The 24,784-nt window shown below is 42.9% G+C and overlaps 1 protein-coding gene across 1 annotated transcript in view; it reads right to left on the minus strand.

Moving 5' to 3' along the window:
• The window catches only part of CMIP (c-Maf inducing protein), a 62,094-nt gene that overhangs the window by 22,332 nt on the left and 14,978 nt on the right, over nucleotides 1–24,784 (minus strand). Inside the window, exons 3-9 of the mRNA XM_009878850.1 lie at nucleotides 11,887–12,048; nucleotides 11,054–11,095; nucleotides 8,196–8,258; nucleotides 6,720–6,800; nucleotides 3,316–3,419; nucleotides 2,663–2,767; nucleotides 1,094–1,447 (exon numbers count right to left, since the gene is read on the minus strand). Coding sequence (XP_009877152.1) covers nucleotides 1,094–1,447; nucleotides 2,663–2,767; nucleotides 3,316–3,419; nucleotides 6,720–6,800; nucleotides 8,196–8,258; nucleotides 11,054–11,095; nucleotides 11,887–12,048 — 911 coding nt within the window. The remainder of the gene's footprint in view (nucleotides 1–1,093; nucleotides 1,448–2,662; nucleotides 2,768–3,315; nucleotides 3,420–6,719; nucleotides 6,801–8,195; nucleotides 8,259–11,053; nucleotides 11,096–11,886; nucleotides 12,049–24,784) is intronic.

Raw genomic sequence — 24,784 nt, forward strand, 5'->3', positions numbered from 1 at the left:
TGGTACTATGTATTTCAAAAAAAATAAAATTTGAGGCAAAACTTTCACAAAATCGTTTATCACCGCAGTTGAACTTCATTGAATTCCTTGAGTGTACACCCAGACTTGCATTTGACTTCAGTGCAGCCAAATGCTCATCGTTTACAGAGTCCAAATTTCACCCATTGCTTCTTGTACTGTAAAAACCTCAATCATTACTTCATTAATCCTTACATCGTTTAAAAAAAATTAATGCAGAAATATAACATTTTGCCCAAAGACATACTGCAACTCAGCAGCAGAGCTGGCTGCCCAAGTCAACCAAGTTGTTTTGGGTTATTTTGCTGCACTTCTATCACAAGCTTCCATTCTGCAGCCCACCTTTTGTGTTACTCTTTTTCATTTATTTATCCAGGAGAAAAATAAGCTTTCTCTGGAAAAAAAAAAAAAAAAGATATTTTCTATTCCTCATGAAGATATTCAGAGGATTTGCTTCCCAGGAAACCACAGACCCATCATTTTGTAAAGGCTGTTTTGAGCATTTGTTCACTAATAGAGGTCCTCTGTACCAAAGCAACCAGTCAACAAATACAGGCTCCACTCTAATACAAGTAAATATGAACAAGTCATAAGACTTCTACAAACATACGAAAAAGGAGAACACCTAAGTGAAAGATGCTGCATGTTGACCTCCTCCAACTTCTGCTGCAGCCGGGAAGCAGCGCTGCCTATCCCTGCACAGGCACCGAGTCTGCACAGACCTGTCTTTTCTAGCTCTGTCTTGGGCAATCCCGAGAGCCTTGGAGGAGAAAAACGGATTATTTCTTTTTCGGTGGGCAAGAACAGAGACCACTGGCAACAATATCTCTTCCTCTGTAATATGCTTGATGCTCACTGTATAAAGTAGCTTTCTGTTTTCATCTTCCTAATGCTATTTTTAGAACATATTGGCAGTGCCAGATATCTCTTTTAAAGGCTAGGCTCCCTAAAACTAGAGTTAGATTTATAATCATGTGCTTGCTGGCCACAGACGTTGAAGACGACAGGCCAGTGGGAGAAGTTGCCCGTTGTTAAGATGACATTGTTCAAAAAGCTGTTTAAAATAGTTACTCACAGCATCTTGAGTATTTCAACGTAACAGCCAAGAATCCTGTCTGCCTGGGCACTCAGCTCAATGCTCATGGTGCTGCACGTAGGACTGACCATCAAGCAGTCAATCAAGTTGGGCTCGCTGTCATTGCCAACGTTTGCTGTCATCTTCTGATTAGCTGTGTTGTTGCGCTCTACTTCCACGTGGATCTCGTTTGAAGTGACAATAACTGGTTTGAGACGGGATTCAGTCAAGGTGGCCTCTTGAGAGACCAGGTCAGGACTTGTATGAAGAAGGCGGAGGGGCAGATTAGGCTTTCGGTCACACTGCTGCTGGCAGCCATTCCGAATTTCCTTCAGACTTGGCGAATTGTCTCGACTGAAATTTGAAAATAAACAAGCAATTTCAAGAGACAGACATAACAGCATAAAGCAGGAAAGAGAGTACAACACTGAGAAGCCAAGATCTTTTGCAATGTCCCACTGCATTTCACCCCAGCCCACCGGATTGCTTTCTTCTGTGTAATCGGATTACTGAAATCAATTAAAAATATTAAAAGGGTCCAACAGGACTGTTCTGCAGCCCCAACTCTACAAAGATTTGAGCTTTTAATTACTCTAATTGACATGCCAGTTTAGTATAAAGGTGAATTTTCCCATCCAAGTTGTGCAAAGCTGTAACAGAATCCATGCCCAAGTATGTATCTGGCTACAGTACATGCCCAGACATTTGTCTGCAGCCCTCGTGTCTGGAATTTTTCTTGGACACTAAGCAGCCCCTGTCCGTGCTCTACCATGAAGAAAGTCAGAGAGGCATAAACAAATAGGAAATATAGCAGAGGGGAACCCTCATTGTCTACTGGAAATTGGCTCATTTGTTGAGAACTGCGACATCTTTCTTGCGGTAAGCCAGGAATCAAATTTTCCACAACAATGGAGACAGCATTGTGAAACCAGCTGAGGTTCAAAGCTGTAGACACACGGGGATTCACACAGAACCCCTGCTTGAAGATCTCACCCTCCCCTTTGCTTTAGGCATAACACAAGCTTCATGTGCCAGCAAGGGAGCAAAATGGACACTGGTCTGGGTAGTCCTGAATTCCCAGAGACTCTTGTGGAGCAATCTCATCTGCTGACCTAAAAAGGCTGGTTAGGCCTGCAGTCTGCCTTAGAGGAACATCTCAACAGCAGCCAAAATGGGCATGCAGCTGCCTGTTGAACTTCATCCTGGAAGTTACTGCAGCTTGCAGTCACTTCTGTACTGGGAACTACTGAGCTGCTTGCATCACCAGCACCATCCCCATTTCCAAGCACGGGTGCCAAAGACGTGCAATAAGCAATTACCATGCCCAGTGCCTCAAAACAGGCCATAGTGGGTCCAAGGGAATGAAGGATCAGCACCTTTTAGGTTTTTAAGCACACAAAGAGTAACAAATACAAGCACCTATCTACAAAAACATGCACATGACCAGAAGTCGCATACGCAACACTAGCAGGGAGCGGAAGGAAGACACGCTCTCACATAGGCACACCCTTGCTCACAGATGCCATGGGTTTGGAAGTAACACGTGAGCAGCTGGGAATTCATACCGACCTGTTGATAAATTCCTCGTAACATGAATAAATGGCTGCTAAGCAGACAGCTACAAGATTTGGCAGGACCCTGGGATGGGGGCATTGTCCAGTTGGACCATGCATGCTGAAAAACAAAAACCAAGATGACATTATTGTGAGGAAGATTTCTGTGGAGAAAAAAAAAAAATAGACAGAACAGGGTGCCAGAAATGGACAGACAGCCTTGGGAATCTTCAGGAGAGCCTTAAGAGAGAGTAGTTTTAACCGTCTAAATCCCTACCCAACAGCCCACTTTAGTTTATCTGATGCGGTATCTCGGCAGTTCCCCAAAATCTCACACATGACTGAGCATTATGTGAGCTGAAGTTAATGGGGATATTTTGTAGAGGCTCTGAGTTTAAATGTATAATAAGAACGTATACACAGCAAAATCCACTTGCTTCCAGTGTGTAACTAGGCAAAAAAACTCAGACATATTTGAGAATTAAGTTTAAAAAAGAGACTTCAGCAACATTGCCTCACGGACTCTTCTAATTTATTTGCCGTTTGCCAGTACCAAAAAGCACTAGTTACTCTTAACAGTCAGTAAAGAGATGAGCAGGGCTGGGAGAAGTAACACAGTGAAGCATGTACACAGGACTGGAAATAGGTCATAAATTAAATGTAACCAACCTATGAATAAACTTCTTCACCACCTCCATTCCAGCATTCAGCTCATTCAAAGCCAGAATATACTCCTGAGTAAACAGCCGCAACCGAGGGCACTTCCCAAAATCCTGCAAAACGAAGAGACTCAGTGGAGATGGTGAAACACGCTTGCAATGTACATTGACACTGTGGGTTTTCAAAATAAATCAGCTTGGACACAATCGGATTCCCTTTGTTATGCTGACAGTTTCAAGAGTACAGTATCACTGCATGCTGAAGTAATGTTCTTCTCACTGACATGCTTTCCAATTCACCCTTGCTCCCATACCCAGTTTGAAACAAAAGATGTGTTTAATGAAAAAAAATCCCACCTGCACTTACATTTCTTTTGTACTTCACTTTATATACTTTTTTTTTTTTCACTTTTATCTTAATTGTTTGTTTGTTATGCACTTCTACCTCCACTCATAACTGTAGGGTTTTTTAGAAACGCAACTCAAAAATAATTTTTTACTTCCATGTTTGACAACATATCTATTCTGCTTTTGGAGAACATCTTTCTGACATGCGATCAATAAGAGATCATGTACAACATCAGAGATCTTTTTTTTTCTCCAGGGATTTTACTCTAGCTACAATGTGCATTTGACAGGCAAGCTCAACAGTCAGTTTCTTCAAATCCTGCAGTCGGAAAGGCACCTGCTAACTGAAATCCTGCATCTCCTCACATCACCTGCTATTTTTAGATGTTAAAGAAGTAAAATCTGCTGTCTGGTGAGTGTTATTGCACAGCACATTTCTTCACATTTACACAGATATAACCTTATTACGCAGGTAATTACAGAACTACGAAGCTAAATTTCCAAGGCCCACTGAGGACAAACAAGCCCTCCTAGTCATCCCTCAAGCAGCTGGCTGTGGAAGAAGAGTTATCCCGAAAAAATAAACGGCAACTGGAACTTTAAAAGAGAAGCCACAAGTGGTAACGAACTGGTGGCCTGTAAAAGGGAAGGTAAGACTCCCAAAGCACTCAAACCTTCTGCTACTTATTTTGGTTTCAGGCACTTCTATAGCACAGTCTAGATTAACACCTTATAGGTTTTGCAGCTAGAGAAAAATAACCATAAATGTGAACACAACCTAGGTAGAACAATGTCTCCTTCAAGTCTAAGTGTCACTCTTGGCTAGTACTGAATGGCTACTGGCAATTTCACCCAGCAAATGGACTATGGGCAATTAAAATTCCACCATTGGTATTTCAATTAAAATCATTAAACTTCTATCAACTTCTGGCAGGTGCAAATACACTTGGTCCAAGGGTATGAGGCTGTGTGTGCTTCTTATGCTATTTGGTGCCATTTAAATTCATGAACACTCCTTGCAAGATAGCTTTTAGAGTTGCCATCTGTTTACAGAATTTTTCAACCCATGCTGTTGTCCTAACTGAAGTTAGGACAAAAAGGCCAAGAGATTGCAAAGAGAATGTCATTGCTGACTGTTCTAAAATAAAATACCTGCCAATAAAACATGAAGCTCAGCCGCCATACCAGGCACAGAGCAATGCACAGCATCAATACTGTATTCTCAAAAAAAAACCCAAAAAACCAAACCAAAACAAAATCCAGCAGTGCCTATATTCAAACATTTGGGCTAAGTCTACAAGCAGCTGAAATCCAAAGGTACCGAGAGGTTGCTGAGCACTCCCCAAACAATTCAGCACACAATAGTCTTCAGTCCTGCATGTAACCAGTAGTATCGGCAAGACAAAAAGCTATCCTTGCTCTGTTGAGATTTCAAAGTGATAAACAAAGTACTCTTCCCCTATTTCATAGGTGGGAAAGTGTGGAACAGAACTTGCCATGAACTTATCAAAGGCCACAGAGGAAATTAGCAGCAAAGGTGGGAACAGACAGCCAGGTCTCCTGCATGGACCCTCCTAAGGTTACAAATATTGCCAACAACATTGTCCCCCTAAAGGATAACTTTATTTACATTCACACACACACACATTCTCTAAAAGACTATTCATACAGAAGTCCCTGGAGAGCAATAAAGTGCCCAAATCCACTCCAATTAATATATGACACCATAAATTCTCTGACTACACACTGCGGTACAGACATGTTGATTTTCAATCTGCAAATGTTAAGTATGGTAAATACACCCAATTCTCTGAAGCTAACCAAACACAAGCATTACACTATGCATTTAGATTTTATTTGAGGCTCCTTAAGAGCTCTGGATGCTTTAAAAAAAATCAGTCCAGAATCCAAGAATAACATTTACAGAATATTTCATTGAACACTACAGAATATTCAAAAACATTTACATGTCTGCGGAGTGCAGGCACAGAGCCAGGAATACAACCTTTCTGCCATCTTGGGCTTTCTACCTAGTTCCTTATACTCAAGAACTTAAATAATAATATCATTGTAAAAATACGAAATATAAACTGTTTTCTACTGAGTTCATGTTATACACGGCAGGACAGTGGGTGACCTCTAAAATTATACCAGTAAGTGAAAAGAAGTTGATCATGTAGTTATCAGAGGTATGAGAACAATCCTTGAGATCACAGTCAAGTTCAACTGCCTTAAATATTTTATTTTATTTATTCGTTACTCTTTGCCACAGCACGGTGAAGTCAGATTTCTTTATGTAACTTAAAAACTATGGCAGGAAACTTGATATGCCACAAAGGATGGAGGGCTGGTAAACACCCAGACCTCTCTTAGGAAAGGAATACAGATCACGTAAGAGTATCTTCAGAGGTGGGGGGGATCTGCTACGCAGGATGGAGAGAGCAAAGCTGGCAAGGAAGTCTTCTTGCATTTATTTCAATCACTAGCAAGTAACTGATCAGCGATACGAGAGAAGGCCTGGGAGAGAACAATCATAAAATGACAGAGTACATGATTCCTGGAAAGCAAAGGAAGAAGAGTAACAGAAAAGCATGAGGAAATTCAGGAAACCTGGGTAAGAACTCATCAGACATGAGTCTAAAGAAAAAACGGAAATCCACAGAGCTGGGGAAAGAAAAAATGTTGGCTCAAAATCAACAAAGTCCCTATTCTGATTGTGTTACTTAATTGACTAAAAACCATTATAACTACAACGATGGCATGTGAGGAGTAAATAAGAAACCAAGAGCCAGGAGAGAGCTGGAGTGCATATGCTGGCACTACCGCCACGGGAAATGTTTCCTAAATCATGGCTTTCCTCAGATGCATTTGGAAGTCCCACAAATGCTTACAAGTCCTGCATTTACAAAGCAACACATGATTACATGCAACATTCATGCTCTGGGACTTAGATTTAGGTAACACAGTGCTTTGCTCATTACAGGCAATAGAGCAGCTGCTAATTACAAAACGCATCCCAGCCAAACTTCTGCAAACCGACCAACTTTCCGTAGCAGTTACGCTCACCATGTTGTGTTTGAGAATCCTCTGTACCACCGGTGTGAACACTTCTATCACAACCATGGACCGGGGGCGCTCTCGGCAGTGCTGTAATGAGAAACAAGACATTTTGTGAGCTGCAGAAGATGGGTCTCCTCTGGTGTTGCACCCCAGGCATCGATTACCCCAAGATGAACAAAATCCAAGGGCTAAATTAAATCTTTCCTGGGATTAGAGAATTTGTAACACTGCTCTCTCCTACAGATCTGCTGGCATCTATTAGAAGATTATCTTGAAAGCTCATCACTACACGAGTTCCTTTTCCTACTGCCCATTCTTCACAGAACCCACTGGAATGTAGTATTTTTAAGACTCCTATCCCCTTTTTGTCAAATTTGGTTGAAGCTTGCCAACAGTTTTAAAAGTAAAGGGGTTGGGCACAGGTGGTTTAACGGCACAAACCTCCTCTGCCTGGGATTCACACCAAAAACCTGTGGGTGATCTTGGAGGGTACCAGCAAGCCCCTCTCCCATCACAGGCTAAACCATACAATCATAATGTATTAGTCAGAGTAATTTAGGTTGGAAAGGATCTTGAGACTTCACCTGGGCCAACCCTCTCCTCAAGGCAGGGTCAGTTTGGAAGATATATTAATGTTCTCATTAGCCTCATCCATTTCAGTTCTGAAGAGGAAAAGTCCACAGATAATCTGCTTTCTTTTCTGAAACTATACACAGCCCAATTCACTCATTTAAAGATAATTAGGTGCCCACCTCTGACGAAGGCACCAAAAGCAGAAAAAAAAAATTAAAAAGGAATAAAAAGTGTCTTGAGTCCAAGATTGGCTTATAAAAACACAACAGTCAGAGGAGTTTCTGAAACTTGACTTAATTTCTGTAGGAAGAAGCTGCTGATGAATAACTCTGGGTGAGAATTATAAGCAGCATCCAGAATATTTGACAAATGTATACTCAGCCAGCAGTAAGTGAATTTAAGCAGGCTTGACACTGAAACATAAACTAGGGGAAAAGTAGTATTTTCAAATCCAGAAGCTTTGCAATCCAAAACACTGAGAAGTTTATGGAAAGGATGCAAACTGCAGCACAAGACTGTGAATTTACTGGAAGAGAGGATGCATCCTTATGATCTTCCCAATTCCATTACCCGGTGATATAATATCATTAGGGCTGAGTTGGGCATCACACTACCAACTCATCTGAACATGGTGACTCTAGATTTTTGCATCAGGCAAGCAGAGCATGCAGTCAGACATCTCTTGCACTCAGATGGAGGTGTGGGAATCTGAAGACTTAACTCTCACAGAGTATCTGTTTATCATAATGGTGCTGTTAGCTACTGCAATATCATCGGTTGTTGACCAAAAACTGAAATCAGTTTGGGTATGTGGTAAGGAGTTAAAGAAAAAAAAACAAAACAACCTGGCTCAAAGAACTATACTCATATACAACTATGAGATTCCAGAAGGCAGAGGTGTTCTGATACCTTGCAGAAGAATTCACAGAGGTCAGGAGGAGGGTGGTTGTTTTCCAGCAAAGGTGCAATTGCCTTTAAAAAGAAAGACAAAGAGAAGATTTTTTAATTAGAGGACTACAAGTGGAATAAGCATTTTGCAAGGAAATATTTTCTTGAAAAAAATAAAAGCTTATTTTTTAAAAAGGACAAAAGCCTCATTATAGAAATTAGAGGTAGCAGAGCACACCTCTGCTACGAATCCTCTGGAAAATTTTGCTTTTAACTACATCGGTGTAAACATACAACACACAGCAAAGGCATACAAGAATGATTTAAACAAAAACAGGAGCAGACCAATTGTTTTAGGATGTAATACAGTCAGGATGGATCTGGCTCACTGTTTCAGTTACAAGGCCTCCCTAAAAGAAAAAAATAAAATGAAAACCACCACACATACACACATCCTTTATGAAAGAGTTCAAGCTGGTTTTGTGAGAAATAACTCACTAAAAGCAACCTAGCACTGTTCTTACCTTGGAGGACCCCACTGATCAATATCAAGCATTTAACTCCATGAAAGTTGAGACCAGTCTCTCTTTGTTGCTATGCAAACCAATGTGCTTATGCTCGGTAAACACATTAGAGGTCATACCTGCCACTGAGGGTGTAATGAACTTAGGTTGTTGTTACTTCCTTTGTAAATTAGAAAACAGTACGAGAACAATGTATTCTCTCTACATGATGGTGCCTTCGGGCTTTTCCAGTCTTGAGCTGAAGGGATTCCCAGTACCCATTTAAAAGTAAGGCTCTAAACACAGCAGCTAGGACATTTTGTATTAAGCAACTGAACACCAGATATTTTATCTGACTGGTATCTGGAGTTTTACTACAGCAGCCTGCTTTATTTTTTGCCATCCCTCTCATCTATTTAAGGATTTCAGCCCTGGTGAGTCTACTTGCAAGGACTGTGTTTCACAATAGTCGCTTTCATGCAAAAACAGGTCAAGATCAATGTGAAACCCAAGCACATGTGCAAAGATCTGTTTTGGATGCACATAACATTTGTGAATTCTCTGTTCATTATCACATGCCATCCTTCTGTGACTGTTCCCTCTTCCTCTGGTGAGGGTCCAGCACCAGTGGACTGATGGACAATGTGACACTATTCAGCGACACTTGAATATCCCCGCTCCTCATCCAACACGTGAGCTAAAGATCTTCCTTGAACCCGTCTTTTGGAGCGTTTGCTTCAGGACCTGCCAAAACCACAGAAGCCATGCATTGCAAAATCACCAGATGTTTATACCTGCCCGCTAAGTGTCAGAGGATCACTGCATCAGAGGTGTAACTGGCTGTCTGCCAGCCTAAGAAAAACGAGCTTTATTGTTTCAGAGCAGTCTTTGCTGAATGTAGGGGATAACCACAACAGACACCGTCAAGCAGGTCACGGCTCTGCCTGCACACTCAGAGTGAGAGAGTGACAGCACGGCAGCACCCTGCATTCTCCTCATGCACACCATGGTTAAAAAGCAGAAGCTTGCTGCCACGTGTTGCCCAGTTAGGGTGGCACGTGCTTCCCCTTCCTTACTGGGAAGGGATCAGCCGTTATATTGATCTGTTCCAGCACCATCTAGAGAGGGAAATCCGGTTCCATCTGCATGGCAAATCACTATGTACTTTTAAGATACTACACAAATACACAGTATTAATAATACTTCCTAAGAATAGCACAGGTAAGCTGTGTAACAGCAGTGAGCTCTGTACGCGCAGAAACTGCCGTCTCAATGGTTTGGGCACAACCTACAGGAGGGCAGGACTTGAATAGAAGAAGCCATCACCCAGAATAATGTAGGCTCAAAGGACCTTTGGAAGCCACCTGGCCCAAATTCCCTGCTCTTAACAGGGTCGCTTTACATCTTTTATCACAAAATCCTTCCCCCAAAGCAATCAGTTGTAACTGGCGGTCTGAATTACTCTTGGCACTAGAGTAAAATGAAAGCTACACCAAATCACAAAGAAAAGCAAAAGCCACTTCAGAAACTTATCTCAGTGACTGATTCCAGCTCAAACGGTATCTTAAGTAGCAGTTAAACACAATTCATACCTACATGCCACCTTGTCATTTTGCAGAAAGTCACAGAGATGTGATACGATCAGATTGTGGTGAGGTCCTAGATTAGATTACTGGGAAAATCTCCTGAAAATTGACAGTGACTGAAATAAAATTACAGTCACAGGGAACCAAGTTTTACCTCTCTGATAAATAGTTGAGATTTTGTCTTTTGTTGCACAAGAAAAAGAACTGTGACTTGATTCACTTATTCTGTATCTAAATAAATGCAACCTATAGAAAAGAAAAAAGGCGAAAGGAGGTATTTTTTTTAAATCAAGTAAACGGGGTTAAACTACAGTGACGCATACACATATTCACACATACAGAAACAACAACTTGTTCACATACCATCAGCAACGAAGACATTCTGTTTATGGTAGCATTAGACCCTCAGGAAACTACGAAGCCTAAGGGTTTTATAGGGCACATCTGGAAATGTTTTGGGGCTGTTTAAAGTACATATATAGATATGAACATTGCACTGCGTAACCTAGTAAAGAGGCCATTTGGGGAGACAATTAAGCCTCAACATGCTGTGCTGTTTCACAGAAGTGGACAAGGAAATGTTATTGTTACCCACCTATGAAACAAAAAAAGAGGAATGACAAAACCACATAATAAAAACAGTAGAACAAATGGGTTTGATCCTAAGTTCACCAGCGTTGGTGTAAATGCTTTCACATTTGCCCTGCTTCACCGGGGCTGAGGCAAGCATTTGCGAAGTGTTATCAAACAATACAGACTTGTCTTCAGATTTTGACAGAAAGTTACTCACCACAATAATGCTCTCGTGGTCTTGAGTGGTCAAGTTGTTGTTCTGAAAGAGTTGAACAGAAGAAATGAACGTGTGAAGAATACTCTGAGTTGGCACATGAGCATGTACAGTCCTCTTAGCTACCACCAGGCACAAGCAAAAAGGCTGAAGACTGCAATTGCTTATTTTCAGAATAAATTTCATCAAATCAAAATAATTCTCTTAAAGAAGGTGGCATACTGTTACGAAGGGTTGTGCAAGCTTCTATTCCTCCCTCAGCACCTTCAGATTCAAGCCAGCCCAGCCGTGAAAGCTGAGCATACAAACACAAGGATACCAGAGAAGGTCTCAAGCAGTCAGAACCAAGACATGAAAAACTTGCTTGGCATTACATTTCCTATCCATGAAAAGTTAACTATTTGAAATAGATGCTGTAACAGGAGGATAGATACCTCTGAAGAAGGAAATTGGTATAGGCAGAACATATATTGGTATATCCATACTGCTACAAGAATTTATTGATCTTGGAAACAAAGGCAATGGGACAGAAATCAAGGGCAGTTTTACCACTGACTTGAAATAAGATATGAATCAGACCCATAATAAATTTACCACAATGAACAAAAAGCAAAAAAAGGCCCCAAGAAAAACATATTTTGTTTTGTTTTTAGGAATCGACCTAAGACAGGTCAAATTCTCCTTCTCCCCAGCAAGTACAAATTCCACCCAAGTCAGCAGAAGTCACGAGCGGGCTCAAAGGCAGAATTTTGACAGCCCAAGTTAAAATAAAACCCACCCACAAACATTTTACCTAAATGTGACAGTGTCTCGTGGGAGCACTGCTGAGGTCCTACCTCTGAGAGCAGTTTTGAGACAATCTCCAGTGGTGCTTGGTGAATGGAGTCATCCTGAAGCGGCGACGTCAGCGCCATGTCCACCAGTGTCCTGATCTCCTTCAACACCACCTCCCAACGACCGGGGTTACTGAGCACCTTCTTGTACTTGTAAATCTTTTTCTGCAAGAAAAACAAAAGGGTCACACTGACACTGCCACAAACGCCTTGAAAAAAATGACTGGATATGTGCTTCCTACATGCAACTGTCACACAGGCTGCTTTATATTTTGACTTTTGCCTTTTCTGTTTGCTGAAAAGGTGTACTTAAAACATGTAAATGAAAAAGAAGGCCTCGTAGGTCTAAACAACTTCTTCTGTGGAAGAAATGAAAAACTGTGACTGCCTTTTTCAATTTTAAAGTAAGTTTTTAAACTCCAGAGCATCTTTCCTTCCATCATCTTCTTTCACCAACACCTGATTTCTCAGGCTAACAATGACACCTGCTATTGCACTGCTTCCAAAGCTGCAGGTCCTTTTAAAGGGAGTTATTAAGAAAGGGAGAGGGAGGTGCCATCAAAACATCATTCTACGGATACTTTATTCGACATTGCCAACTGGTGAATTCACATTCAGAATGAATTAAAAGCAATTTCATCAAAGAGAAAAGTTCCAGCAGACCCATAGGGCTTTACTGCAGTCTTGAAAGACCCTCAAAAGCTGTGCAGTCACAACAAAAACTAACTGTAGATTCCCACGCAACAGCATTTTCACTCTCAAGAAAAGTGTTCCTGACTGCCTAATTCCATCCCTCTCAGTGTTCTGCACGCCCCTGCATTACTTGTGGCCATGCTCAAGCTATTTCACCAACTGCCCTGTCCACAGATCCCCTGGATAAACAAAAGACAATTCTTACCTCCTCAGCAGCCATGTTGCCACAAGTGACTGGAACAGTGGCTGGTTTGCATTATAAATAGTATTCTTTAGAAAAAACCCACCCTCTCAAATTCCCAGGGGTGGCTTGATGAAACTCTAGAATTTAAAGGGAACGATGACAAGCATTGAGACGCCGCTCCTAAAAACAACCCAAAGCGTGCACGGGAACTAGGAGAGGCTTGTCAGAGCAGGCAGTGCCTGGCCACGGAGCTGCCGGAAAGTCGTTGCCAGCACCACGGCATTCTGCCAAGTTCACAGGCCCTTCCACTCCTCTCTGTGCGTGAATCTGGTCCTCTGGTCAAAGTGATGTCAACAAGTCTGGATACATCCTCAGGTTTATTAAACATCACAGGCCAAGCACTTCTCTGTTTACATGAAAACATGAGTGTTTTGCACTAAAAATGGATCTTGGGTTCTTTGGCAGCATTTCTTGGGAAATCACAAAAAACTGCCCATGTTGTGCAACTTGCAGATTCAGCTGCACATTTTGGGTTACAATAAAGGCAGAGGACTTTGCAAAGGGTTGGTCTGCTTTGTTTTGTTTTGGAGCTTTGCTGCTCCGCGGCATTTCCCCCTCCACTTGCAGCAGGCAGCCCCAGCAGGAACCACGTGAAGAGGCTGGTTCTCTGCTTATCAGCCACTTCCTTCCCACAGGGGCACCAGACCGAATGCCCAACAGAAAACAGTCACCTCTGTGCCCTACCCGAAACACGAGGGAACAATACAGAAAACCACAGATTTCAGATGCCCTGGGTTTGTCAATGTTGTAGAGGCGTGCGAAGAGGGTGGCACTAGGCTGTCATGTAAAGGCTGATAAAGCAATCCAATTATCTCTTTAATTAAATTCAGTCAAGTACAAAAGCACACTAGCAGTAGCTCATACTTTGAGTGCGTTTTAAGCCACTGAAAAGCTGAAAGAATATAAAAACACATGCTACAGACACTGTCAAATGTGTTTGGGATTTCAGAACTGAGCAAAACTCTTTGTACTTCTGAGGTCCTTGGAGCAGAGAGGGTCCACCGGTGTTCTTAAGCTACCAGCACTGTTTCTACCATCACCACAGACTTCTTGGACTCTTCAGGAAACCTGAATCACAGACTGTAATTTCTCTTATTCAGGTAGTGTCCTTTTTTAGGGCCTTCATGTTAGATCCACTCCAGCACTAAACAAAATCTAAAACTCCAAAGCCAACCAGTCAGCTTTGTAACTTGAAGCAACTCCTTTCTGACTGAGGACAGCAGCTCAACAGATATATTTTCCATGCGGAAATTTATTCCTTTGTCCTGTACTAGGAAGAAATCAAATTCAAAGCAGAATTCAAAGCTGGATTAAAAAGGCAGGGGGGGAACACAAGAGCTAGACCACTGGGTTATTGCATCCCTGCCTGCTCTGGGCTGCCCCTTACTTGGGCGAGTTACAATGGGATTTGGGAGAGCAGCTCCTTCAGCCTAAGGGACAGCTGCTGAAATAAGCCCTCCAGCCTAACAGGACGCTGCTCAGACAACCCTACCGCAAATACCTTTCTTTTGCTGTCAAATCCACTATGGCTTGGGGGGAGGGAGGAGCAAGGGAGGTTTCCTTTCCCTTTAGAGATGTCCATTAAAATTGAGAATTCTGATGATGATGATGACGTACGCAGGAGAAAAGACAGCAGGGGCTGTACTCCCTGCTCTGCAAGGGAGACCTACAAAAGCTGCTGCTCAGCCCAGGCAGACAGAGATTCAAAGGGAGCACTAGGGAACAGCTACCTTTGCAGACACACTGAACGCACCACAGCAAGTCTAAACTTAGCAGCCTCTGCTTCGCATTTGCAGCAGAAAGGAACGCACCATACTGATATACTGAGCTGCAATATGCAAGTGACATTACAGAAGTCTTGAATGATGGTGGGAAAGCAGCAGAAAAATAAATAAATAAAGAGAGGAGCCATCCCCAAGGGAGTTGAACTCTGCTGTCCTGAACCTTTGCCCATGGTTACGCTGCTGTTTTTCTCAGCAGAATGCTTTTCACTGTTGAGCGCCTTGCTGAAAGCTTCAATTAAAGCTTGAAACCTATCAGCCGGTTACAGAAGCAATTTGCTGTGTATCAGCAAGCACTTAGCCAACACCGAGCCATCTGCTCTATTCTACCTGTGTTGACTTCGGAGCAAGGAAAAACAATCACTCAGGAGCTTAAAAGCAAAGCTGCCTGCTAAAGACCCATATCGGAGAACAGGCATGTCAACACGTGCAAGGCATTCGTCCCCCCTGGATGTAGGTGTAAAAGATGCCTTCAGTTGCTGAAAATACTCATATAACATTCATCATAAATAGCATGTGCAAGAAAAATACTGGGGTGGGAATCTGGTTTCACTGGGATTTCGCTAAAAGCAGCAGCTCCTGCAACAATTTATGCAAGTGAAAATAACATATGCCAGCTTGGAATTTGACCCTCGTAGTTACTGACCAGCCAGAACCACAGGGCTCGTGCCATTCCAAAATCTTGCTATGCTGACTTTAAAAGCAAAACCACTGAATTTAATAAGTAGCCAGAAGCAGCAGCATGGGGAATAAGTGACACTGACAGGGCATCCTTCATTCTCAAATCACTCTAATTAATTAAGTCTTGCAGAAACGCAAAGACCTAAGTCTCTGTGCTCTTTTAGAGTAGGAGGAACTCGAGTCCACATGTGAAAAATTACTTTCCCACCGTTATTAAGCAAGCAAATGTGACAAAAATCTGTAAGCAGTAGTTTTTGCCACCTAAAGCTTCAAGGCTTTTGCTTTTTGCTCCAAAGCTTCTGACCACTGCTGAGAACAGAAAGTTCAGGAGAGCCTAGGAAATCTTCAGGTTTTAAAGTAACATCTTCACATGTTTTTCTCTCCCATAATGGCCTCATCCTGCAGCCCTTGCTCATATACCACTTTTTTGGTCAAGAGCGATAACACTGATGTAGTTGAGATCTAAGAAAAATGGACTCTAATGCACAAAATGGGACAGCATGGAACAACTGCTTTTTTCAGCCCTAACATTTATTTCAGCCCATTCACATCAGGAACATCTTAAAGCAGCCGGCGCACCTGATCCAAAAAGGGCAAGATGAAGTTATCCCTGATCCAAAAAGGGCAAGATGAAGTTAGCCTCTTTTGATGACCCAGTTTCATCCTTGCCCTGCTACTAGTGGCCAGGAAGCATTCTGTCTTAGGACAGAACGGACCCTGTCTTCCTGTCAGCAAATACTGTCTCCATTACATAAAAAAAAAAAATCCAGAATAGCTTGTTAAATTCTAGCTCTCTGCTCTTTACCGCACAACTGCACGCAACTAACCACTTTTTTATTGGAGAAACTAGAACTACTGCATGAGCATATGTCGGATTTGAGGGTTGCGTGTGCCAGCAATTGTTTATTTCTTGCTCAGCAACGAGGGCAGTTCCAGCAAAAGGAAAAGGTCAACCTCCCGCACCGAGGTCCTCCCCAGCTCATTGTGGGGATGGCTAAGCCAAGCTAGTGTTACAGTTTAGTGTTGGCAGTATTTCTGTAAAATGGAGGTAACCCTTGCTACATGCAAACATACAGGGGGAAAAAAACAGAGAAAAGACACAGGAATAGTTTTCTCTACTGCATCAAAATATTTTGTTAAGTACCGACAAACAGGATGAGTTTTTTGCTACGTCCAACACACATGCTTGGCTTATCCTACAAAGCCCAGAGCTGTACCATGTATTCTTGAGCACCACCTGCTGGCATTTTGTCTGTTAACTTATTATCTTCACGAAAATAAAGATGGCATAGCGCCCCCAGAACTCAGCTAGATCCCTACTCCGCTTTTAACATGAGCAGGCATCTAGCATTCTGAGAAATACGTAAGAATAACTTGTTGCTAACAGCAGTTTCTCTGAGAGCCAGAGACAGGCTTAAATCACCAGGTGAATCCACTCAAAGCCTTTGGAACTAAGTTCCTACCTGCAACATTTACCAATATGAAGGAATAAACCCCAAAAAAGCAACTTACCTGACAAGATTAACTCTATTAAAAGTCCCATTCCAGGCAAAGGGCTGGGATGAGATTACAGAAAGTTTTCCAAATAAGGGACATCAGACTGCTCATGCTGCAGTAATCAAACTCTTCACGACCTTCCAAAGGTTTTGCACAGAGAGACTATCATGCTGCTCTCTAAAATAGCTGCAGAACAGCAGCAGCAAACTTTTGTACTCTACCATGTTTTCAGGTCAAGGCATTATCTGCATTTTTCATTCTACCTAGCGCTAAATGCTGACGTGCATCAACTTCTCTGCTTCAGTTGCTTCTCTGAACGCAATTGTCTTGGTCAAGGCTCACTTGCCCACAAGCTTCTTGCCACAGGCCAGAGAATTGTAGGGATATGTTATAAGCCAGACACTTCCTGATTCCCACTCATTTAAAGTCCAAATAACACTTCATTTTTTGCCAATTCATATAAAAAAGATCCTGAAAAAAATAGCCATTATTTATTGCACTGAGATTGGTGCCCATGAATCTATGTCCCGAATAAATACATCAAGTGACAGTTTCCGCCCTGAGCAGCTCACGGTCTTGACGATTAAAGGCAAGAAGGAGAAATGGAGTAAGAAAACCGACGTGATCTCCTTGAGGTCAAATGGCGTGACAGGACCAGAGGAGAATGGAGGTCTTCCCACTCCAAAGCAAAAGCACCACTGGGACACGCTGGGGCTGTAGGCAGACAAGCTGAATTTTGATACCCTGTTGCTGCGTTTCCCCATCACACACATCCTCCCTCTTTTCCAGTCTACATTTGGTCACCTATCTTCCACTCCCTCTCAGTGTCTACCACCTCGCTCCAGATCTCAGCTAACCCAAGCAAGAGCCCCCAAACGCTCAGATCAGCGCCGTTTCAAAGCCAACAGAGTTCAATGGGTTCAGCTGTTACTAATGCACGAGCTGGAACAACCACACAGATATTTCCCACAGGCGCAGAGTTTGTCCTTTGCTCAGATACCACTGGGACAGTACCACTGCAGAGTAAAAGAATGCTGAAATAAACACAATTTTTAAAGGACAAAACATGGAGAGAACACATTTCTGCTTGGACCAAGAGAAGCGCGAAGCGCAAGTAGAACCGGGGGGCTCGCAGGGCAGGCTCCTCACTCACCTCCCAGCATGACACTGGGCAGCTGCAACACTCATGCACTGAAGAACTTGCTCCCAAAGCATATTATATATCTATATCTATCTATATATATATCTGCCTCCTTTGCACACAGCTGTCACCTGACTGACCACCCTTCTGGGCTTCTGCTCTCAGATGTGCTCAGGAGAAGTGTAAAGATACGCTTCTGCAACGAGCTGGGGATGAGAGGATGGGGAGGACACTCTACCCAAGAGAAAAAAAACACTGGGCAGGCAGAATTTAAATTTATGGGCTGCGCTGAAGACAAATCTGCATGCAAACACTGCATGTATGCCTCCAAAAACTGAAAGCAACTCAAAAATTGTGGCTTCCTTCTAGCCCCCTAAGCGGGGAGGGAAGAGGTCATCTCTGGCAGATGCTCTCACTACCAAGAAGATAAAATGGGCTGTGTTTTCACTGGTGTCTTCTCTCTTCCTCTCTCCCTCTCCAGTCCCTGCGTACAGCCCCTAGGTCACTAAGATGCAGGAACACAGCTGGCCGATCCAAGCTCAGCTCTCCCTCAGCCGTGCATTCGAGATACCATTTCCCCAGCTAGAAAAGCAAAAGGCCAACTGTGGCTCCAGCTGTGCTCTGCATGGGCTAATGAGGTTACTATCGTAATCGTAATCAGACCTGTCCACAGGGGAGACATTTTTTGGCACGGCGGACTGCGATGCATTCCCTCAAACCCTCCATCCCTGCTTCCATTTCCTTTTGGCAAACGCTTCCATTCTTCAGGCCCCAGTTCCAGCACCAGCTTTACACTTCAGGTTGGCAAAACATCAGCTTTCATCCTGCACACAGCAACTGCTGTTCCGTATTTTTCATACCGGAGCCAAGCTGGGGTTTGTTTTTAATGTTGCTTTGGCTATGCGGAATTTCACTATGACTGCAGATACGTTTCTAGCAGAAGCACAAGCCACTCCCTACGTGCAAAAAGCGTTGGTAGAGACGTCGCTGAGATCTTGAGTTTCAAATCCCGTGTAATATCTCTCCAAACAAATATTTTAAAATACGTTGTCCATGGATGATTTGGGTACTTTCAATGAGGGTTTTTTAAGCAGAAGTCACACACCACCTTTTCCACCTCATCTTGGGAAGGAGAAAGACTTCAATACTGTTGAACAACACAGTTGACCCACATGTACAGGAAAGACCCGTTTTAACGGCAGGCTGGAGGTGTTTACAAACCCTCCTGAACTCTCATGAAGACTAAGTGAGAAAAACCTTCTTCTCGTCGAGGTTGCTGGACTCACACAATCAGACAGGAGCCAGACACCCGGCTTGATCTACAGCACTTTAACAGCCTCTGACTCATTATCAGTGGGAAGGTTTCAAACATGTTCAGGCACAACCACCTCCTCTCGCAGAACCTCACCGCTGCCTGCTGCAGCATTTTTGGCCCTTTACTCCATAGCAGCAAATGCCCAACACGGACACTGTCTGGACGTCAGGATCTCAGTGTTCTGGCACAACACACAGTTTCCAGAGGGTGCAAGTCTGACGTGCTCCTGTATTTGAGATTATGCAGTATGAGCTGGAGTCAGCAAAATCATGTTCCATTTAAAAGGGGAAAAAAAAAAATAAAATGAGCAGACTACTATATGAAAAGCAGGAACACATGTACCACACGCACTCCACACTTCCCAAAACCTTCAGTGGACTAACTGCATTGCAGTGCATGGAGGCAGGGAGGAACTAAACAAAACTAATTTTAAAAACCCCTCTAGCATTAAATGCTATTATTTATTAAATAAATGAACTCTAACAGGCATTGTATGACTGTGGGGTATAGCATGCACCAAACAGAAAATCAGAAGACAGTAAGCACTGTCACGTTAGCAGCTACCTAGTGCGGTCCTTTGCTGTGTGCTCCTCCGTGCACGTAGCATTACAGAACGTCTCTGACACCGAGCTGAACTGACCCACGCTCCTAAACACCAGCACATTCATGCACTTTATATTCCACACGTGATGGCTGTGTCTGTGGAGCCTAGTCCTTGACATCCACCAGCTCTCAGTCTGCAGTGGGAATAAATGACTTTGCCACTGCAGAGAAGAGATAGTGTGTAGGAAAAAAAGAGCACGCGCACCATTTTATCGTCGTTGCACTTTGACCAGGTCCGCCAAACAAAAAGCTGTGTGCAAGGCCAGCGTGGAGAACAGCCAGGCAGCATACCTGCTGTGTGGAAAGCCCCCCTTTCTGACACCACACCCTTCACTTCCCACTCACACATGACACTGCTGGTCATCGCTGGGAAAACAGGACACCGCCTCACCTGCAAGGCTGCAAAATATATGCCAGGGATTTCAGCAATGTAAGAACTCTGATCAGAAGAACCTGCCACCTGAGTAACCACCTCAAACTGGGATTAGGCAGCTACTACCGCTACACATTGTAGTAACTGCTAACAAAAGGTAATCTCTGAAAGATAATCCATCCCCCTCCTATTTTCCGGGAAATGCCAGTAAGCTTAGGCAGCACACAAAGCAATTATTTCTTCCCAGATATGCAAACCGGATTAAAAAGCCACGTCATCCCTTTTCCTTATTACTCTCCACTGCTAGCAGTGGGCACCCTCAGCTTTTTCAGTGCTCCTACCCTCTCACCAGCCAGCAAAACCTTCCAAATGGACATTTATCCACCTGTTTCACTTTTGCCTCCTTGGCAAATGTATTATTTTGCTGAGTTTCTAGCATTTCAACACCAAAAATGGCTCTGAAATTGGCTTCTCTCTCTTGTGCACCTGCATCATCAATGTCGTCAGCAAGAGAGATGTGCACGGCTCGAGGAATATGTGTCTGTGTCAGAAAGCTGCTGCAGAGCCTTAGGGAGAGCACAGATACTGGATACTGATGTGATGCTGGCAAGTATCTTAAAAGGGACTTCAGAAAAGCAGGGTATTTCTGTCTTCAGTTCACTGGGCTTGGAGCTCTGAATTTTCCAGTTTCTCACAGGGAGATACCAGATTTCAGAGCAGCATTTGCATCTGATACAGTCCCATCACTTTATTCCATGTTTTTACATCACATCTTATTTCACATCAGCACAAACATCCAAACCTCCTGCAACTCTTCAGCCTACCAAAATGCCACTGAATCTCTGCAATTTGCTTGTTTTCTTTCTCCTTTGCACCAATGCTGCGTGACGTGCCAGACTAAATCAAGTCTCGTGGCGTTCAGCTTTGTGCTCCCAAGGCCAGCCTCCTCGCGGAGGATCAGAGATCACTGGGGCACTACCGAAACCACCGCCTGCCTCAGGTTCAGAGACGGGGCGATGTGTGTAGTCACTCGCAACAACCCCGCTGTCCTTGACGGATCTTCCCTGTGGTCACACAGCCTAATCTAGCATTCCCACCTTAAATACTACAGTAAAAGGCACCAGAGACCAGGGTATGGTAAATAGCCGTGATGCAATGGTTCTGAACAAAGACAGGGGCAACAAAGGGCATACATTTACTAGCACTGCTTTCTGATAATTTTTTTCTAATTTTGAAACAACCACTATTCTGGGAAAAAAAGACAAGGAGGTGTGACAGACAAGATGAACATGTGACTTATAGCAAGAGCTAGGGCAGACAATACAGGCTTTGACACTTGCAACATACTGTCTCAGGATTTTTTTGTGGATATTAGCAGTGGTTTTATAATCCTCTAGTACCTTACGTATACTATGATGCACTCAACACACCAATTATACTGGAAGAAAGAAACACCAGGACAAAATTGTGCAAGAAGGAAAGAGAAATTTAAGACAGTACCTACCTAGATCCCTTTTGCTCCTTCAGGCTTATTCAGGTCTTCTGATACCAAGAGTCCTCCTAACACCCATAATGCCGAATTGGGCCCCAGGACAGCAGCTTAACAAGGCACTTAGCAGGTATCAGCTCCCAGAGTTAGGTTTTCATACCCAATGTTTCATGCAAGGAGCATAATTACACTCCTGGGAAAGACTACCAGTCTTGTACTGTCTTCATAATAGCTCTCCTAAAACCAGATTTTTCTGCAGCTAGGAACCTGAATGAGAGACTAATTTTGTTGCAGCTCTAAATCATGACAGCTATAGAGGAGAAGTTGTAATTTGGTGAAACTAGTGGTCACCATGACCCCGAAGTACTGAATTGAAAAGAATTAGTCATAAGGTCAGTGCTGGAATAATGCGGAGGAGCAATTCACCAGGACAAAACCCAAGGATCCCTCTTGGCCAGCAGTTCAGCATTCTTGAGAAGCAACATACTCAAGCAATTGTATTTACTCCTCCTCAGAACCGAGACCTAAGTACACAATAACAGGAACCTGTTTACTCAGCTGTTTCTGACACCCCTCTATCTTCAGATCTAATATTAGTTTGAATAGGATAGCATCCAAGTCTAGAGGGGAAAATTTAGAGCTAAAGTAAGATAGAAAATAACTATCCAGTGTCTACTCAAATTTCACCACTAGGCTGTTAAACGGCTTGACTTCTGTCTCCTTAAAAACAGGCCCATTTTGGCAATGCAGGAGGCATCCACAGGTACACAAAGCCCGTGTGCGTACGGCGGGATGAGGGCAGAGCAGCTCAGATCCAGGCTGGGACCTCAGCGTGCTGCCGAGAGCCTCTTTTGGTTGGACAAAGTGCTGTGTTGACACGGATATGCAGCTCCCAGTTTTGAAGTCCTTCATGTCAAGCCAAAGCAGAGCACAGAGGGTGATCACCTGCTGCTGCTCCAGACGTATCTGATAGGAGGAACCTGCTTCAACGCGCACTGGAAAAGAGTGAGGTAAAATAACCGCTCTACCTGTTCCAGTTCTTAAAACAACACCAGTGTTTCATTAAAAAAACAGAAGAAAAAACTTTCTGTCAATATCTTGTGTTTTTCCCCTGTTCACTTCCACTTCCCAAAGTGAGATCAATGGTTTTCTGCTGTGACTGCAAAATTACCTTTAGCAAACTGAGATCTTAGAAACAGAAAAAAGGCCAGATTTCAGGTGACTTCTGATAACAGATGGCCTGAGACTGTAAAAAAAAAAAAAATTAAAAAAAAAACCAACCTAAAACCAAACAACACATACAACTCGTGAAGAAAGGGGAGAATACATAAGTAAAAAAAGTAAACATTATGGAACTAAAAGGCTGTAAGTATGACAAGATTTTCACAATGCTGCTCCTGAATTTGCAATGAAGTTGTTCAGACTGTAGACTTGGCAGTACTATAGTCACAGGACGAAGAGCAGGGGGATGGAGAGCCCCATGCAGGCAGAAAGAGCTGCACTTCACATTACCTTTGAAATACAAAGGAACAACAAATCTTGGCAGTAACCATCAGCCTAATCATGAGAGATGGCATCAAGACCAAAAAATGCCAAGATGTTTTTTTAGTCCCACTATGTTCACCGAAAAGCTCTAACTGGTACCATTAACGCACCACTTGGACCCTGCACCTGTTCCCTACAAAGTCCCATCTGAAACTCTATCAGGATGCTCAAAGTCCTGCAGGAGAGAGGCTCTGCCAGTCTTAAAAACTTGTTCAGGGCCTCCCACAACTGACACCTGTGCATTCCACAGGAAGAGTAAAACCACCAGCCAAAAACTTGTGGGCTGCCTTTTACCCATCAAAGCAAGAAACTTGCTCCTCCAAAGCTCGTGTGCCATCAAAGCCCACAACACTTCCACAGCCCTGAGGCGCTGAAAGGCAAAACTTAATTCCGCAGCTCAGGTTTCCATCAATATATTGACTCATATACAGACACAAAAGAAAAAAGAAAAAGGAAAAAACAAGCCATCATTGGCCTAATTGTATGATAATTATTTATTGTTTCACCTCAAAATAATAGAAAATGAGAGCTTCTGAGTTCTATGAAAATACCTCAAGCTTTCAGCTAAAGAAAGCAAAGAAACAGCCAACACAATTACAGTTGCATGTGCTGCATAACCACCAAAGAGAGGGTGTAAAGGCCAAGAACTGCCACTCCAGAGAACTACTGAGCTCTTCGAGCAGTTTTTTGCTGTGCAGTAAAGCACTCGGCTATTGAATTGTCACAGAACGTCAAAGCTTCCTCTAACAGATCATAAATTAGGTGATTAAATACAAATTACAGACACAGGCCCTTTTAACCATAACCAATGTGTTTTTTCCTGATCTCATAGTTTTAAGGCATGATTTACTGGGATTCAAGGCTATAAATTTCTTTAATGTCATCACTTACATTCTATATAAAACCCACTCCTGTATCAGCACTATTTTTAATCATTACTATGGTGACAAAATCGTAAAGGTGCTTTACACAAGGAAGGCTTCACCACACTTTCGAGAACAGTTTCTCGCAATTTTTTGCAGTTTTAAAGCACAGAAAAGTAACTCCCTCTGAACTTTCACCATTAGATACAAAAAGTGACACACACCCACAGCAACTGTATAAAAAAAAAAATCAGTACTAACGGACAAAGGAATTCATAACCTGGACACAGTAAAGAGCAGGGAGCCTTTCAGCATTCAGGTCAAGTATGACCTTATATGAGAGTCAATCTTGTTGCAATTAATAGGGCTGCTTCTGCATGGAAATATCTATTTCCTGAAGACACAGATACACCAATCCCTATGAGAACCAGGGAAGTATTAAACCAAAATTAACGTTCTTGAACGAAGGCCAACATTGCTTGTTTTAGCGTTCAATGCAAAATGTTTGCAAGTCCCAAATGACAGCATTGTTCCAGTTTCCCAATTAATGGGAATTAAAACATGGTGTCTGTGTAGAAAACGAATTTTAAGACAAAGGTAATGTGACTGTTGCCTGCAGGCCGGGGTACGTACACATGTGGGGCTGTACGAGCTTGAGCCTGGAGAGCACGATGAG

The sequence above is a fragment of the Apaloderma vittatum genome, unplaced genomic scaffold, assembly GCF_000703405.1.
Source record: "Apaloderma vittatum isolate BGI_N311 unplaced genomic scaffold, ASM70340v1 scaffold7911, whole genome shotgun sequence".
Classification (NCBI taxonomy): domain Eukaryota; kingdom Metazoa; phylum Chordata; class Aves; order Trogoniformes; family Trogonidae; genus Apaloderma; species Apaloderma vittatum.